This window comes from Micromesistius poutassou, assembly GCF_964030765.1.
Source record: "Micromesistius poutassou genome assembly, chromosome: 21".
NCBI lineage: Eukaryota > Metazoa > Chordata > Actinopteri > Gadiformes > Gadidae > Micromesistius > Micromesistius poutassou.
In genome coordinates, this window is record NC_140291.1 from 14,182,953 (window position 1) to 14,198,208 (window position 15,256).

Consider the following 15,256-nt stretch of genomic DNA (forward strand, 5'->3'; position numbering starts at 1 on the left):
TTTTTGATACTGCATAGGGATTGGCTGATTTCCTCTGCAAGCCACATCCGCTTACCGGAGAACGCTCATTGGCTGGAGAATAATTAGTATTGCCGTGAATACCGATGTAAAATTAGCACTAATATTTAAATCAAATATACCAATTAGAAATCAAATATGCCAATGAGCGTTGATAGCAGTTTTACAAAAGCATACAACTTGGAGGCAATTAGTTAAACGATTTATTATAAGAGATACACAATCGCAAAGCTCAAGCTCTCAAATAACATGACAGTTTGGTAATTTCGTCGGTTCAACTTCACTTTATGAAGTAACATCCGCGCAAAAGAATAAACTGTACAGTTGGCTGGCGACCTCTAGTGGAAACAACCTTAAACATGCTTACTGGTGCGGCAGGGTGACCATTGACCACTTCGCTGAATTCCATTCCACGCCCGTGTGACCGCTGATATCACACATTTATACAGCGCTGATATCTCACATCTGAACACGACGGGGGGAAACATGGGAAACGCTTCACAACAGTTGGGTATAACAGATTGTATCTATGTAAGCCATGGAGTTGTCGGCAAACAAATTATGTAATGCCCTCTGGTAATGGCCCTCATGCAGAAAACAAATCCTCAAACAGTGATTATTCACACGTTATACTTTTTGAACAAATAAGTCCAGTTTTATTGTTTGTGGTATATGTTAATGCAGCAGTGGCCTGAAACATTGATAAATAAAAACACTGACAAAAAAGTGTAATCTATTTTTCTTCTGGTAAGGACCTCGTATTATCCTGGAGACATTTTGAAGAAACACTAAACAAATCACCCCCATCATCATCATCACCAGTCCACACATCTCGATATTCCTTGACCCATGTCCATACGCGATAGAATTATCCTCTTTCATTAAAAAAGCTGACTCATCCTGGAGAGACCGTTCTAGGAGCGGCAGCGGTGGTCTCAGGAGTAACTGGATGTTTTGCTTCCCACGTCGTCCTCCTGCGAACCCATGCTCTGGAACGGGAACAAGCAGAGTGTGGGGGTTAGGGTCAGAGGTTAGGGTCAGAGGTTAGGAATCAGCTCTGTGTGTCGTCTTTGACTCCTTGGGCAGGTGGATTTTAACAGGTGGGCAGTTGGATAGGCAAGATGTTTGTATGGGTGCCAGAAAGGAAGCTATAGGAAACCCTAGGGTGTTGGAATTAGTATTTTAGTCTTTTTTAGTTTAGTCCATTTTTAGTTTTCTAAACTGGGAGCTGGTTTATGCTTGATTCTTAATATTCATGCGCTCTCCACCCAGTATTCTTGTTTGAAGGTTATTTATTTTTGAAGTTTTGCTAGGATTTGTTGTCTTCCTTATCGTATCAGAGCTGCCAACTTTCACTGTTTCACCGTGTGACACACGCTTTAGCCTGTTTACACACGCTCACACGCCACACATCCAAGTTCTCACGGCAAAAAAAAGCCGAGACACGTTAGGAAGTTAGGATGGGAGGGGTGAATCTAGAACTAAAATGACAATGCAGTTGATCAACTTTTTACCCACCTTTTGGACAAACTGTGGATTTACTGTGATTTCTTGATCCATGGACTTTAGCTTCTCATCCAGCTCTATGCACTTCAGCATCTGGGGAGGAAATAGCCATCAGGTCTCATTCCCAGCAGTTAAGTAATTTACATTAGGTTGCATTGAATTAAAAAAGGATGAGGATATTCAGTCTCTTTACCTCTTGGTCGATTTTGTGAAGCATCGCCGGGTTGTTATATTTTTCAGGGTTGTCGTGGAAGCAAACCATACCATCCTTCTGGTTAATGCTGGCATAGATCTCCCCATCTTCAATCTTCATGCAAGGGAAACCGAGGAAGACACATTGGTTAGAAAACACCAAACAGTAGCTCTCTCAAGCTCCTGACAAACACAATTATTAGTAACTGGCACTATTTTGGGATATTCTCATATATAGTATAACATTTACTGTTCTACACTAGTACCCTATAAGAAAATCAATACTTTATCCCAGAAAGGAAATTCAAGAGAATATTCAAGTGTGGAAAACATTAGTAAGAAGTAGTAGTAGTAGTAGTAGTAGTAGTAGTAGACAGTACCCAACCTAATTGATAAAAAGCTGTAAAAAAAAAGCTGTAAAAAGCACTGCTTGTGTAGTGTTTGAAGAGTGTTTATGCCCTTCGGGTGTTATTACAATTGAATTATGTCAATAATTACGAGATGTGTAGTAAATGTTACAGAAGTGCTCTACTCACCATGTGCAAGACGTATTTCTCTGCCTCCTGGGGCCCTGACAGCTGCACTCGACTCGCCATGTCTTGCAAGGACAGCGTCAGGAAGGTCTTTAGATACCAGATAGAAGACATTTTTTGCCTTATTTTTGGGTTTCAAATTCACATGTACATTTAGAAGAATGTAGCCAGGAGACCATCCTGCACAGGTGACCTCAAATTCTCAGATCAGATTACTGGTGTCAGTCTTGAACTCTAGACGCCCACAACAAAACATCTGACCCCTTCAAGGTGTTCTGTTCAGAAAGGCAAAAACGTATTTTCCACTGAGAAACTCTGCTTGTGCATACTTTTGTTCTTGTTCAATAGTTAATTGAGTCCATGTCTGCAATAACTGCACTTATGGCTGTGGGGTTGCCGCTCGTTGGTTAGAGAGAGACACCATTACTGTTTTGCCAGCGGTGGCCTGCCAGAGACCTTGCCTGATTGGCCCCAGATTTCATTGTTATTTCTGGAAATCTATGTGGACGGCTAGAGGTCCAGACCGATTCATGTAGAGGAACAGGTCTCCAGGCTAAGACATATGTGGGCAAAAAACAATCCCATGGGTTCAATAACAATGCAAACACCTTCGTAAGCCTCTGGATGTTCTTCTTGTAGACGGAGGAGAGGCACTGTTTGACCAGGCCCGTGTTGTTGTCTCTTGTGAACGTCTCGCCGTGTTTGCTGACCAGGTTCCGCAGCTCTGCGGGGTTGTTGGTGGCATAGACCTGGGCCAGCTCGTGGTACGCGTTGCTCAGAGGCTAGGACACAGAGGGAAGGGAGGCTTTTAGGAGATCCACATGAAATGAAGCATACATTGTTGACCTTTCATTGGTCAGGTTATTTGAATAACCCGATTAATTTCATATTTTTTAGAACCTATTCTTGTTCAAGTTCATGTCCAATTTTGGTTCTTATATAGTCGTTACGAACATGTATTCCTTTCTATAGTGGAAATCCAACATGTACCAGATAAGAATGAGAAAGATAGATCATTTATCTGGCTACATTTTACAGCTGGCTGGCTGCAAAGAAATTGAGAACAAAGTGTCGCCTTGGCCTCCATTGGGACTCATTATATTAAACAGAACCTTAAATCAAACCTTCCAACCAGCGTCGTCTTTCTACTACACAATGTTGCTGCGCTGTGTTTCGTCTGGTATTCAACCCGCTTTATATATTAAAGGCTGTGCTGTATCAAAGTCGGACCAAGAGTGGATCTGAAACCCACTGACTTCCTTCAAACAGTACAGAATTTCAGTAAACCAAGATTATCTTTGGTTGACTGCAGCCCTTATATTTTCACACAGACCGAATGACACAACATAAATAGTTAATAAACGTAAAATGTCAAACATCTAAATCATGCAATAACTGAAAAAAACAAATAATAAATATATAAATCTAAATCATTCATCCATCCACTATTCGTCCATCCATCCGTACACACCTTGATGAAGCGGCCGACGATCTGAGAGGTGTATTTGGGGAGCTGCTGTACTTTCCCATGCAGGATGAGGGAGACCAGGATGTACTTCTTGTAAGCCTCCAACATGATGTGGCTGACAGCCATGGCGGGAGTGGTAATCGCCTGGAAAGGGGGGTGGGTGAGAGTCAGAAAACAGATGAGACAATGAAACACTACAAGGACATAATGTGTGCGCTAAAAACAATAATCAGGGTTGTGGGAGTTACAGCAATTGATTTTGTGTCTGATATAAAGTGTGAACGTCCAAAGTAAGTGGGTACCTGTTCATAAAAATACAGTGCTCTTTCAAAGTTTTTCAGCCCCGTGTAGATCATGCCACCGTAGTAGTAGTAACATAGAAAGTGCTTTGCGTCGTAGGCCCCGTTCTCCTTGCAGATGTCCATCATGTCCAGCTCCAGGAAAGGGAGCACAGGCTTGAAACACTTTGCCAACAAGCACAGCTTCGGACAGACACACAGATAGGGAATATGTTAGCATTCTAATAGTCTCACAAATCAGACTTCAGATCCATAGCATAAGTCTGAAGGCCACACACATCTCAGAGGTTCATTTTGCAGATCAAACTAAACTAAACGTTTTTTCCATTTTGTTTGTATAACGATACAAAAATCGAAAACAATTTAAGTTCTGCCAAGTAGGCTATTAAGAGGAACTTAAAAAAGGTGCAATATAAACGTAATAGGAGAAGAATAAAAAGAGGACCAATGCATAATACAAATATGACAGTGGCATTGAACACACAGTGTTGTTAACTTACCTGGCACAGGTCTGCGTGGACGGAGGTAAGTTGGTTTGTGTTCATCTGCATTTTGTCTATTGCCTGTTTGAGGACTACCACGCCCCTCAGCGGCTGTGAGGAAGAGGAGTGCACAACTTGTTCTCAGAGAGGCTTCAAGTGATTGATGATGAGTACAACATGCCAGAGTATACCCAGTGCTGGGCTGTAAGCCACTTAGAAATGTGTGACAAGATTTAAAGTGGAGGGAAGAGAAGGCAAAATGTCTGGCTGAAAGGACCCTCCCTAGAGTATAGCTGGAGGATTTTAAATTTAAAATGTGACAATCCTCAGACTTCATAGTGTATAAAACATCATAGAGCCATCACTTTACTCAGTCTGGAGCCTGGCTGTTTTAAAGAAGCACAAGTGTGCTTCTTTAACAACAACACCTTTAAAACATGCCATTGTAACACATTTGTTATGCTACATTATGTATATTAACAAATACAATAGATGGCAAAAGGTATGCAATATTCACAAGTATTGATAGAAAAGCTGTCCATTATGTAAAGATATATTGGTTTTGTATCCACACATAGGCTCTCCATTAGTCCATGCAGGCTCACCTGTTTGCGTTCGACTAGGGCATTTGTTAACTGGTGGCAAAGACCAGCAACTGGAAGAGAAGAATCAAACAGAAAATAATTCAACTGAATAATGAGCATGTATTATAACAACTTCCCAGAGAGATTCTACTAGAATTATAATAACCGTAGTGACAACAACACAACAGCAACACCAGCAAAGGAATTTCAGAAGCATTTTTTGACCATGGTAACCTCTGATGTCAGGTAAGGTGAGTGCTCTCAAACTGAGAGACCTTACATTTTAATGATGGGCAGGTCTTAACCAGTATTAATTACAGTGAGTGACTCAGTGGATACATGTTAACAGGATTATGTTTATCAAACAATAATTTCAGTTCTGCTTCGGCACAGCAGGGCTGTGGCGAAGGTAGTTCCTTTCACGAGGGAAACATTCAATTTAGGGTTGGGAAAATGCAGCATGGGGTGTACATTCCCAGCCGAAAAGGCCCTCAGTATGATCCCATTATGTCCCCAGTCCAATATGCTTCAAAACACTGGCGCAAGTGTTTTGACCTATGTCTACTGCGTGCAAAAATACCAATTAGTGACATTACGTAAATTGTACTCCTCTAAATTGATAGGAAAGGCTGTTGTGTTCTCCTAACTTTCTAACAATTCTGGGACCAGGTCTCGACATTGAATGCCAATTTTCCCATACGAGTAGGGGTGTAACGATACACAAAAGTCACGATTCGGTACATACCTCGGTTTTTAAGTCACGGTTCGATATGTTTTTCGGTACAGCAGTTCTTATTATTTTATTTTTATTACACAATCGGATTTTGATTAGATTTATTAAATTGTACCAAACAAATGCCTAACACAAATGAAAATACATAACATACAATTGAGGATAAAAACACAATCAAGTCCAGGATTTATTTCCATTGTGGTCCTCAACACAAAACATCAGGACAAGACAAGACACTCACAGTCACAGAGTGTGTGATAATCAATAAAAACTTAGAGTTAAAAAAAACTCAAAAAACTGGATTTTTTTCCCCCTCCAGTACATACCGAAATGAAACGCGCATCGAACCGTTACACCCGTACCGAAGAATTTCGGTACGAATGAGTGCATCGTTACACCCCTACATACGAGACTGATAAAGTACAATCTTATCTCTTATGGTGAGGTGACTTACAAGTGTCTGTTGCATATCTGACGTGCTCTCCGTTGCAGGTACTGATGAAGAGCTGAACTTGGGAGAAGAGCGTCTCAAAGTCAGGGATGTTTGGCATGGAGAACTTCACAAATCTACAGAAACAAGTCAAGAAAACACAGAAACATAAAAAAGGATGAAATGTCAGTTATCTGCAAATAGTCATCGGTCATGTCATATGATCAACATTACCATCAAATCTAACCGAAAAGCTAAATTTTGCTAGACAAAACGGCTGTATTCACATGACAAATTTAATAAATAAAATCTGAAAAGGAGTCTACGACGGTCAACACTTCCTGCCTCAATGGAATTCAGAATTCAAAGTACACAGTAAATGGAGAGATTTAATTGGCTGTATCTCTATTTGATGTGGAAACACTGGATTACAAACTAACCCAGAAAGCATGGCATGACGTTCAAATGGCCCTAAAACATATTTATAAAAAATCATGAAATTCGAAAAAATAAACCATTAATTTAAATAAGTTGGACACAAAGCACAGGCTCCGTCAAGAACAAAACACACACCCTTCTCTCTTTCGTGATGATCCATAACATGCATTCAAGTTGAAGCATGCATTTATTACTTATATCATATTGCTTTTCTGAGACTAATCCCTGTTTGGGCAAGACATGAAAGGACAATCTAATGGGTCCCCCAGCCCATCTGTAGGATGACAATATAATTCAGAATTTAGTACACATTGTACGGTGCTCAACTTTTAAGTCAGCTGTAAGTTGATTTTTGCGTTTTTATGTTTTAATGTGACGTGTGTGGATGTTGTGTGTAGTTTTTATTGAATTTAATGGGAGCCACGTCGAAGATGATTTTCTTTCGCACTGCCGAGAGACAATGATTCCTGATCCAACCCCATGTGTCCAATACATCAAAGCATTCAAAATTGAATGTGAGCAAGTCACATTTTGATAAAAGCATCTTGTAAATGACTGAATATAGTAATAGACACAGGGTTTCACTCACAGCACAGCCAGCACTCCCAGGGAGTGGTCTTGGATGTCCAAGGCCCCCAGCACCGTGTCCAGGTGGGACAGGTTCTTTGCCAGTAGCTCCCCGCTCTTGTTGATCAACTCGCATAGTTGAGTCATCTGGCCTAGAGGGCAAAATAAGAAAGACAGTTTGGAATCATAACAGCCACTGTCAAAGAACTACAACGTGCTGCTTTAATTGAAAAACATATACTCTTCACTAGTATGCTTACATTTGTGGAATCCCAATAACAGAAATGGCATTGTAGATCGTTCGATCCCTTTGCACTTAACGTCTAATTAAGACTTTATTATGGATTCACTTTTCACATGTTTTGATTCACAACAAATGGATGAAACTAATCTATGCATAAATCATGACAGAATAATGTTGGCACTACCTTGTAGCGGACTACTGTCATAAAATCGCACGGTCAGGAGTACTATCAAGGCCTTGCACACATTAGCGAAACATAGGTTGACGAATGCGCCTCCAGTCCAATTATATCGCTCGATCTGTCCTTTCAGCCAATCACGTCCGACCATGGCGGGACTTCCAGTAGACAGTCACTGGAAATATTTCTTACATCAATAACAAAAAGTGCGATTTTAAGCTATTATCAACTTAGCTATGGGATTTTACGGTATCTAAGGCGCGCAGTTACAAAAACATATCCTCTGGAGCTACTTTGGTGAAGTCTTGTTGCATGGAAAGGTTATTTACGATATGTGTTTACATTATAAAGCAAAAGAAGGATCTGTCCAGCTATCGACAAGGCATTGGTTAGCATATGCGCGCTAGCTAGCCGATAGTTCAGGCTGATATTGAAACTCGTATCAGTTTAGTTCACTTTACCTTGTGCAGACAGCTGCCGCACATTGTTCACAAACTGCTCCAAAGCTGAAGCCATTATTTCATCGGTCCAAAATGGAGGTAATAAGCACTGCTTTTCATTCAAACGTCAGAAATAACTCCGTCCGGACTGAGGCAGGGTGGCACACAGCCGCCACTGATGAATGATGTATCGCGCGACTGTCGAGAACGAGAACGAGAACGAGATACAACGAGAGTTACCAATCGACAGTTGGAATCTTAAAGAGAAGATTTTATTTTGTGTGGTTCTCTACATTCTCATAATCAATTCGAATACATTTCTAAAAAATAATTAGAAAATAATACAAATTATATGTGTCCAAATGTGTCCCTGTCCCCCTAGACGTAAATACTAATTAAAACACCGGAAGTGACGAAGGAGTGGTGGGATTTTAACCAAGCTTGTACGATCCGAGTACGGCCAGAAAGTGGTGGACAGGTGTAAAAAGAAACAACAACACTTAATGTAATGAGGTGTTTAGTTGGGTATGATTGGGGGCAGATAGAACAACGTTAAAGGCTATATACACTGGGTTAGTGAGGTCGGTGTTAGACTATGGCTGTGTAGTGTTTGGGTCAGCAGCTAATACAACTCTTAAAAAAATAGACGACATTCAGTATCAGGCTTTGAGAGTATGTACAGGGGCCACAAAAACAACTCCAACAGCAGCGCTACCGGTAGAAATGGGGGAGATGCCTCTAGAGTTGAGAAGAGTACAGCTGTCCTTGAACTGCTGGATTAACAAGGGGCCACAGTCAGGATCATCCAGCACGAAGCACTTTAAAACCTTGTTGAGAAAAGGAGAGAAGGGAAACAAAAAGTTTTGGATGGACAGCAAATCAGAGACCAATTCAGTATAGCACAATTAAATGTAGTTCCAACAGTACCGATAATTCCACCTTGGATTCTGCCAGAGGATACAGTTGATATAACGTTATTAGAACACAAAAATAAACAATACAGGAGGCTACATAGATAAATTCTTCAACTATGTTCAAATTTATACAGACGCATCTAAAGACAAAGTAGAGGTAGCTTTTACTGTACCGGAATTTCGTGAAGGTAGGGAAGAGGGTTAATAATGAAATATAACTATATACAGGTGAATTGTTGGCAATACTGTTAGCGGTTTAGGACACCAGGCCATTAAGGTTGGTTATTTGTTCCGATTCCAGTTCAGCATTAAAGAGCCTACAGTTCAACCATTCAGACTGCAGACCAGATATTGTGATTGAGGTGCAACAAAAATGATACCGTATTCAAATGATGGGTCTTATAGTTATATTTTTATGGGTTCCAGCACACATTGGAATAAGAGGGAATGAAATGGCAGATAATATGGAAAAAAAACAAACGTTACAAAAATAAGTAAAATTGATTTAAGTTAATATAGGTAAAACTAATTTGTTTGGAAAAATGTAGGTTATAAATTAGTTGAATTATTATTATTAATATATATTTTTTTCTTTTCTTTTTTTTTAGTAGGGAGGTTGTTATTTATTCCACACTCCATACCAGTAGATGGCGGTAATGCATCTATAAGTTATTTGCATCAACCAAAAAAACAATAGAAAAGAAGAAGAGATGTACGGCCTGCCCCGGATGTACTTTAACCCTGCGATGGTTGAGGTCTCGAAAGGGTCTCGTTTAGCAACAATGTCTTCACTTCAACCGGATTGTACAATGTGTCCTTATGAGGAGTTCTCTTTCTCCGACTCTGCTTGTACTACGTAATACACTATCCAGTCGCATTGTATCACACGTGTGCATGGATAGTTACATCTGAGCAAGTATATTCTTGCATTAGTTATACAATTTCGTTTTACTTTTTTTTTTCTTAGAAGCGAAGTCCATGCACAGTGTGAAATGTGTCACAGCCTTCTTGTCCTGCAGCTCAATAACCGGCCAGCCTCCCAGCTAACGGGGGACCACAACAGCCCCAGGTCCAGAAAGCAGTATTGGTACTAGACTTTGTGGAATGCCACAACAAATAATAACGCAATCCAGACACTGTGTTCATCTTGCACCACTATTTTGGTGCAATACTGTTGTGCATTTAGCCGTGCATCCCAGTCAGAGAGTTAACTGGTTTTGTAAATTGCTGGAAATCGAACTAGAAACAAACATCGCAAGTGTGCACAACAATGCCAGCCCTTCTCACTGTACAGCGGATTGCGCTTGGTAGGCGGACGCTGTCACTCCTTAGCAATAATCCGTTCAAGTGGATTTCCGCAAACATGTCGTCGAGCTCATCTGGTGGTAAGAGACTGCGCGTTCTTGTGGACATGGACGGGGTGTTGGCAGACTTCGAGGGGGGCTTCCTGAAGAAGTACCGCGCCAAGTACCCCGACGAGCCCCACATCACGCTAGAGGACCGGAGGGGCTTTTGGGTTTCGTCGCAATACGGAAAACTGAGGAGCGACCTGTGTGTAAGTCACCATGACAGCCCCTTACCGGTTAACCCTAAATACCTTTGGAAATGTCGTAAATTGGCTTGGGGAAAGCTTTTTCTAATGTCAATAAGTATTGTGTCAAATGTTAGTCCATGCGATCAAATGCATTATTTATATTTATAGACTTACAATATTCATAAGTTGTATGTAGTCGAGCACATGCCCGTTACTTCCACTGAGGGTCAATAGTACACTCGTGGTTGATAAGAATGTGTTTGTGTGTTCTATAGGAGAAGGCCATTAGTATCTGGGAGTCCAAGGACTTCTTCATAGAGCTTGACCCGCTGCCTGGTGGGCTGGAGGCTGTCAAGGAGATGGCCAAGATGGAGAAGTAGGTCACATGCAAAGCTATATATGTACAGTATTCTGATCATTGCCATTTAAGCAGACACCTTTATCTAGAGCAACCTTCACTCGATGTTGTAGATGCATGCCATTAATGAGCAGTATAGGAGCTATGCTGCTTGCCTAACAGTTGCCTGTACAGTTTTGTGGTTCGAACCCAGAGCCTTTTGGCTGGGATTTAAACACCCTAAAAGGCAACATCAAAGTAAACATGTCATGAAAAATAGGCATAAATCTATATATCTAATGAAGTTATTCATAAAGTGAACATAAATGTTAATATTACAAATCTATATATCTAATGAAGTTATTCATAAAGTGAACATAAATGTTAATATTACAAATCTATATATCTAATGAAGTTATTCAAAAAGTGAACATAAATGTTAATATTACAAATCTATATATCTAATGAAGTTATTCATAAAGTGAACATAAATGTTAATATTACAAATCTATATATCTAATGAAGTTATTCAAAAAGTGAACATAAATGTTAATATTACAAATCTATATATCTAATGAAGTTATTCAAAAAGTGAACATAAATGTTGCTATTACAAAGAGATAGGGAGGAGATAGGGACGAGGGGGGAAACCAGCCCATGTAGGGCTGGACTGCTGGAGTCCCATGTGGCTCTTGACACTGCATGTGTCCTATTCTGTAAAGCGCCTACACAGGCTGTGAACCCTAACCCTAACCCTACGGACACACAGAACTTAGCTTTCTGGTCCTGTGACGTTTTACTCAAAACAAGCCAGACTTGTTTTGCCCCCATTTATTTTTGTATTGGTATATTCTTAAAGCACTTCCATGCCAGGTTTGAGTTCCTTCTATGTCACCATTTTTATTTATTTAACCTTTATTTCACCAGGAAAGACCCATTGAGATTAAAAACCTCTTTTTCAAGGGAGTCCTGGCCAAGAGGCAGCAAAAAAGGCACCATGATGACCTCAAATGAGTTTTTATAGCTTTATATCTATATAGCCTTTAATATGTAAAAAATGATATATCCTTATCCTATCAATAATACATCTTACACGCATTTTTTGTCAAATTCCTGCATGAATTTTAGGTTTTCTAGTTTGTAATTGATTGTCTCTATGAAGGAAATTACACTGCTGACATTGTCGACAACAATGTCAGCAGTGTAAAACAACAATTATAATATATTTAATAATATTGAATCTTGTTTGCTCCCAGCACAGATGTCTTTCTATGCACCAGCCCCATTAGACATTACCATCACTGCCCGTATGAGAAGGTAAGCTCTAAGAATAATGTCGCTAAAGTTTCAATACCTACAACCCCTAAAATATAGATCTAATATATAGGTTGTTGGGTAGCTAGGTTACTGCTGTAGCAAATTATTTAGAAAAAACATACATGCATAAACATATAAACTGTGTGTGTGTTATTTTACCATCCAGTACGCATGGGTGGAGAGGCATTTAGGCCCTGACTTTCTGGAGCGCGTCATCCTTACCACAGACAAAACCGTTGTGGCCGCAGATCTGCTGATAGACGACAGGCCAGACATCGTTGGTGAGTGTGTGTACTGTGTATTGTCAATACGCATGTACATTTTTGCATTTACATTTCTACTGCTCCATCAAAAAAAAATGTATTGTTTTTTTTTTAAATCAAATTATTGAATCATTTTTGAATGCTTATTACTGTCCTGTACTTTCTGCCGTGACACCCTAATTTATGTCTTGTTTGGATTAAGTGCATTTTTATCTCATTCAGGGTTAATAATGTACTAAAGGTTAGAGTTAGTGAGGTACTAAAGGTTAGTGTTGGTAAGGTATTAATAGTTAGGCTTAGTAAGGTACTAAAGGTTAGGGTTAGTAAGGTACTAAAGGTTAGTGTTGGTAAGGTATTAATAGTTAGGCTTAGTAAGGTACTAAAGGTTAGGGTTAGTAAGGTACTAAAGGTTATTAAGTTACTGAAGGTTAGTGTTAGTAAGGTACTACAGGTTAGTAAGGTACTAAAAGGTTAGCGTTAGTCTTCAAATCAAGGTGTCATCAACAGTGGGGGGAGGCCGACCTGTTGGGCTGTGAGACAAAAGAAGGACCATTGGGGGTGGAAACCGAGGTCTGGCAGGGAGGAGGAGGAGGAGGTGATGAAGGTGAATGCACGAATAGATCATCTCCTCACGAGTAGTGGGCGGATAAAGACAGATGTTTGGCAGGGAGGGTGATTAATAACAGGATAAAGGTGAACCATATTTACCGTCTGGCTATATGCCCTCCTGCTCCCAACAGGCGTGGAGGCGTGGCCGGTGTGGGAACACATCCTGTTCACCGCCTGCCACAACAAGCACCATGCCCTGGGCCCCACCCAGCGCCGCCTCTTCTCCTGGGCGGACGACTGGAGGGAAATCCTGGACAGCAAGAGGCAGTAAGGAGCTAGCACTAGTACTAGTAGCTAACCCTAACCCTATCCTGGACAGCAAGAGGCAGTGAGGTACTAGTAGCTAACCCTAATGATTACTTCCTGTTTACTGTTGCACGATAACAACAAATTATAGGTCAGGTTAATAATAATATGGAATGACACAAGATCGCAGTTGTTGTTCTCCATCACTAAATGTCAATCCTCTAACACAAGGAAGCAAAAACAATGAAGGACAGATTGATGCGATGGCAATACAATACTAAAATCGGCATGGTCAAAAGTGTTTCAATGCAAGGATAAAATTGTCAGAATGTATTTTACTTATTTTATTGTATTTGTTGAGGGCATGCACGTTCTGCCAAGATAAAGTCATTTCATACAAAACAAAATAAATATTTAATATCCCATCACTCACTCATACACACTCTCACTCTCGCATCACAAAGTCACAAAGTAAATAGTAAACAGAGGTTTGGACACAATTATGCACATAAGGCATAACCATATGTATGTATATATGTACTTATGTATCTCCTTTAAAATGATTAACCTACATTTTGGGACTAGCCTAATGTTTGTGGCAAGGTTATCAACTCAAATGAAATTTCAGAATCACAATTTAATTTGTGTTTGCACTCAACTTTTAATCTTTTATTATTGGTTTTGCTTTGAAATATGAATCTTAACAAATGGACCTATAATGCATTTTGACACCTTGCACCTTTTTAATGTTTTTTGATTTTAATGTAAATCATTCAAAACGTCTTTTTCAGGGGCATATTTTCAGGGTCACTTATTTGTTCAGCTGCTAAACTGATAGCATGTGCTAGACCTTGGTATTTATTTTGTTTCACTTGGTTCTGTTAAGAGTAAAAGCTGTACTCCATGTAACAGCTGTTACAACAATGCTCCTCATTACCGTCGTAATGTTTTCCATCCAATCCTCTTTGTTTTCATCTTCGGAGCTAGTCACCGCACATGTCACACTAGTGTATATCAAAGCAGGGTTAGGGTCAAGGCTGCGTGTTGTGTTTTTATTAGCTCTTTTTTTTCATTTACATATAATGAATGTCTCCTGTTTTTTGGTGCTAAGAACAACCAAATGTGTAATATCCTTCCCTGTGACACACAGTGAGAGTTTCTTGATGTTTGGGTAAGACCACCACAACCATGGAAACAATAAAGTGGTCTTCATACATTAAACTTCGGATCTGTGTTTTTTTGTATGCAGCATAAACTTTTTCTGAAATATCAACACATGCAACTGTGTTAATCCCACAAGTTCATAAACAATCGTTTATCATGGGTATTCATCTAGGGGACGCTGTTGCTTTTCTTATAAAATGTGACGAAACTATTCCATTAAAAAAAAAAAAAAAAAGCTATTAATCCCCAGAAGGGAAACTGGAAGCCAAAACATACATATATGTATAAAAAATATTTATATCAAGATAACAAAGTAGCAGTCGAAAGCCATGCTTATTATAAAATCCTGGCCACGGTTGATCAACATCCTTCCTATTATCTGCTCAGTGATCACTTTTTTTGTCCTTTTGAAAATTCTTCATACGGTTCGGTAAGCATGCATGACCCTCCTAAATGCTAGCAAGTAGTTGTGTTCACCTACCACGCTCGTTAGGCTAAGCCAGTCAGAGTAGGATATTTACTCGTGGAGCCCCTCAAAAGAGCCCGGAAGTTATAAACTCTAATAACTACATTGGAGTTACAGAACAGGACAGTGTGATTTAAACTCAAATATCCTACTACTATACTCATACTAAAGACGTTTCAATATTCAGATTGCATATTATCAGCAACATGAATAAAATGTGCACGTGCATCAAAGCATGCAAGTGTATTATCCACACTAACTTCGTATATTTTGGGAACGTTAACAGGTAACAGA

The 15,256-nt window shown here is 39.8% G+C and overlaps 2 protein-coding genes across 2 annotated transcripts; one reads left to right on the forward strand and one right to left on the reverse strand.

Moving 5' to 3' along the window:
* Positions 1 to 220: 220 nt before the first annotated feature.
* Positions 221 to 8,299, reverse strand: cops3 (COP9 signalosome subunit 3). Its single transcript, XM_084485430.1, has 12 exons — positions 8,134 to 8,299; positions 7,273 to 7,402; positions 6,270 to 6,382; positions 5,104 to 5,153; positions 4,517 to 4,609; positions 4,020 to 4,199; positions 3,721 to 3,861; positions 2,858 to 3,031; positions 2,253 to 2,339; positions 1,718 to 1,831; positions 1,537 to 1,617; positions 221 to 1,007 (listed from the first exon to the last, which is right to left on the reverse strand). Exons 1-12 carry the CDS (start codon positions 8,186 to 8,188, stop codon positions 954 to 956), a joined length of 1,272 nt encoding a protein of 423 aa, XP_084341556.1. The 5' UTR covers positions 8,189 to 8,299; the 3' UTR covers positions 221 to 953.
* A 1,482-nt stretch (positions 8,300 to 9,781) lies between these two features.
* nt5m (5',3'-nucleotidase, mitochondrial) lies at positions 9,782 to 14,542 on the forward strand. Its single transcript, XM_084485347.1, has 5 exons — positions 9,782 to 10,581; positions 10,836 to 10,936; positions 12,154 to 12,214; positions 12,381 to 12,495; positions 13,218 to 14,542. The coding sequence occupies exons 1-5, from the start codon at positions 10,297 to 10,299 to the stop codon at positions 13,355 to 13,357; spliced, it is 702 nt and encodes a 233-aa protein (XP_084341473.1). The 5' UTR covers positions 9,782 to 10,296; the 3' UTR covers positions 13,358 to 14,542.
* The last annotated feature ends 714 nt before the right edge of the window (positions 14,543 to 15,256 follow it).

Excerpts from the sequence above, each read along its gene's own strand:
- cops3 (XM_084485430.1), bottom strand. The coding sequence starts at position 8,188 with ATGGCTTCAGCTTTGGAGCAGTTTGTGAACAATGTGCGGCAGCTGTCT. Across the intron at positions 1,618-1,717 it reads TTCACAAAATCGACCAAGAG|ATGCTGAAGTGCATAGAGCT; the intron begins GTAAAGAGACTG and ends TTTCCTCCCCAG. Across the intron at positions 1,008-1,536 it reads ATCCACAGTTTGTCCAAAAG|AGCATGGGTTCGCAGGAGGA; the intron begins GTGGGTAAAAAG and ends TTCCCGTTCCAG.
- nt5m (XM_084485347.1), top strand. The coding sequence starts at position 10,297 with ATGCCAGCCCTTCTCACTGTACAGCGGATTGCGCTTGGTAGGCGGACG. Across the intron at positions 10,582-10,835 it reads AACTGAGGAGCGACCTGTGT|GAGAAGGCCATTAGTATCTG; the intron begins GTAAGTCACCAT and ends TGTGTTCTATAG. Across the intron at positions 12,496-13,217 it reads CGACAGGCCAGACATCGTTG|GCGTGGAGGCGTGGCCGGTG; the intron begins GTGAGTGTGTGT and ends TGCTCCCAACAG.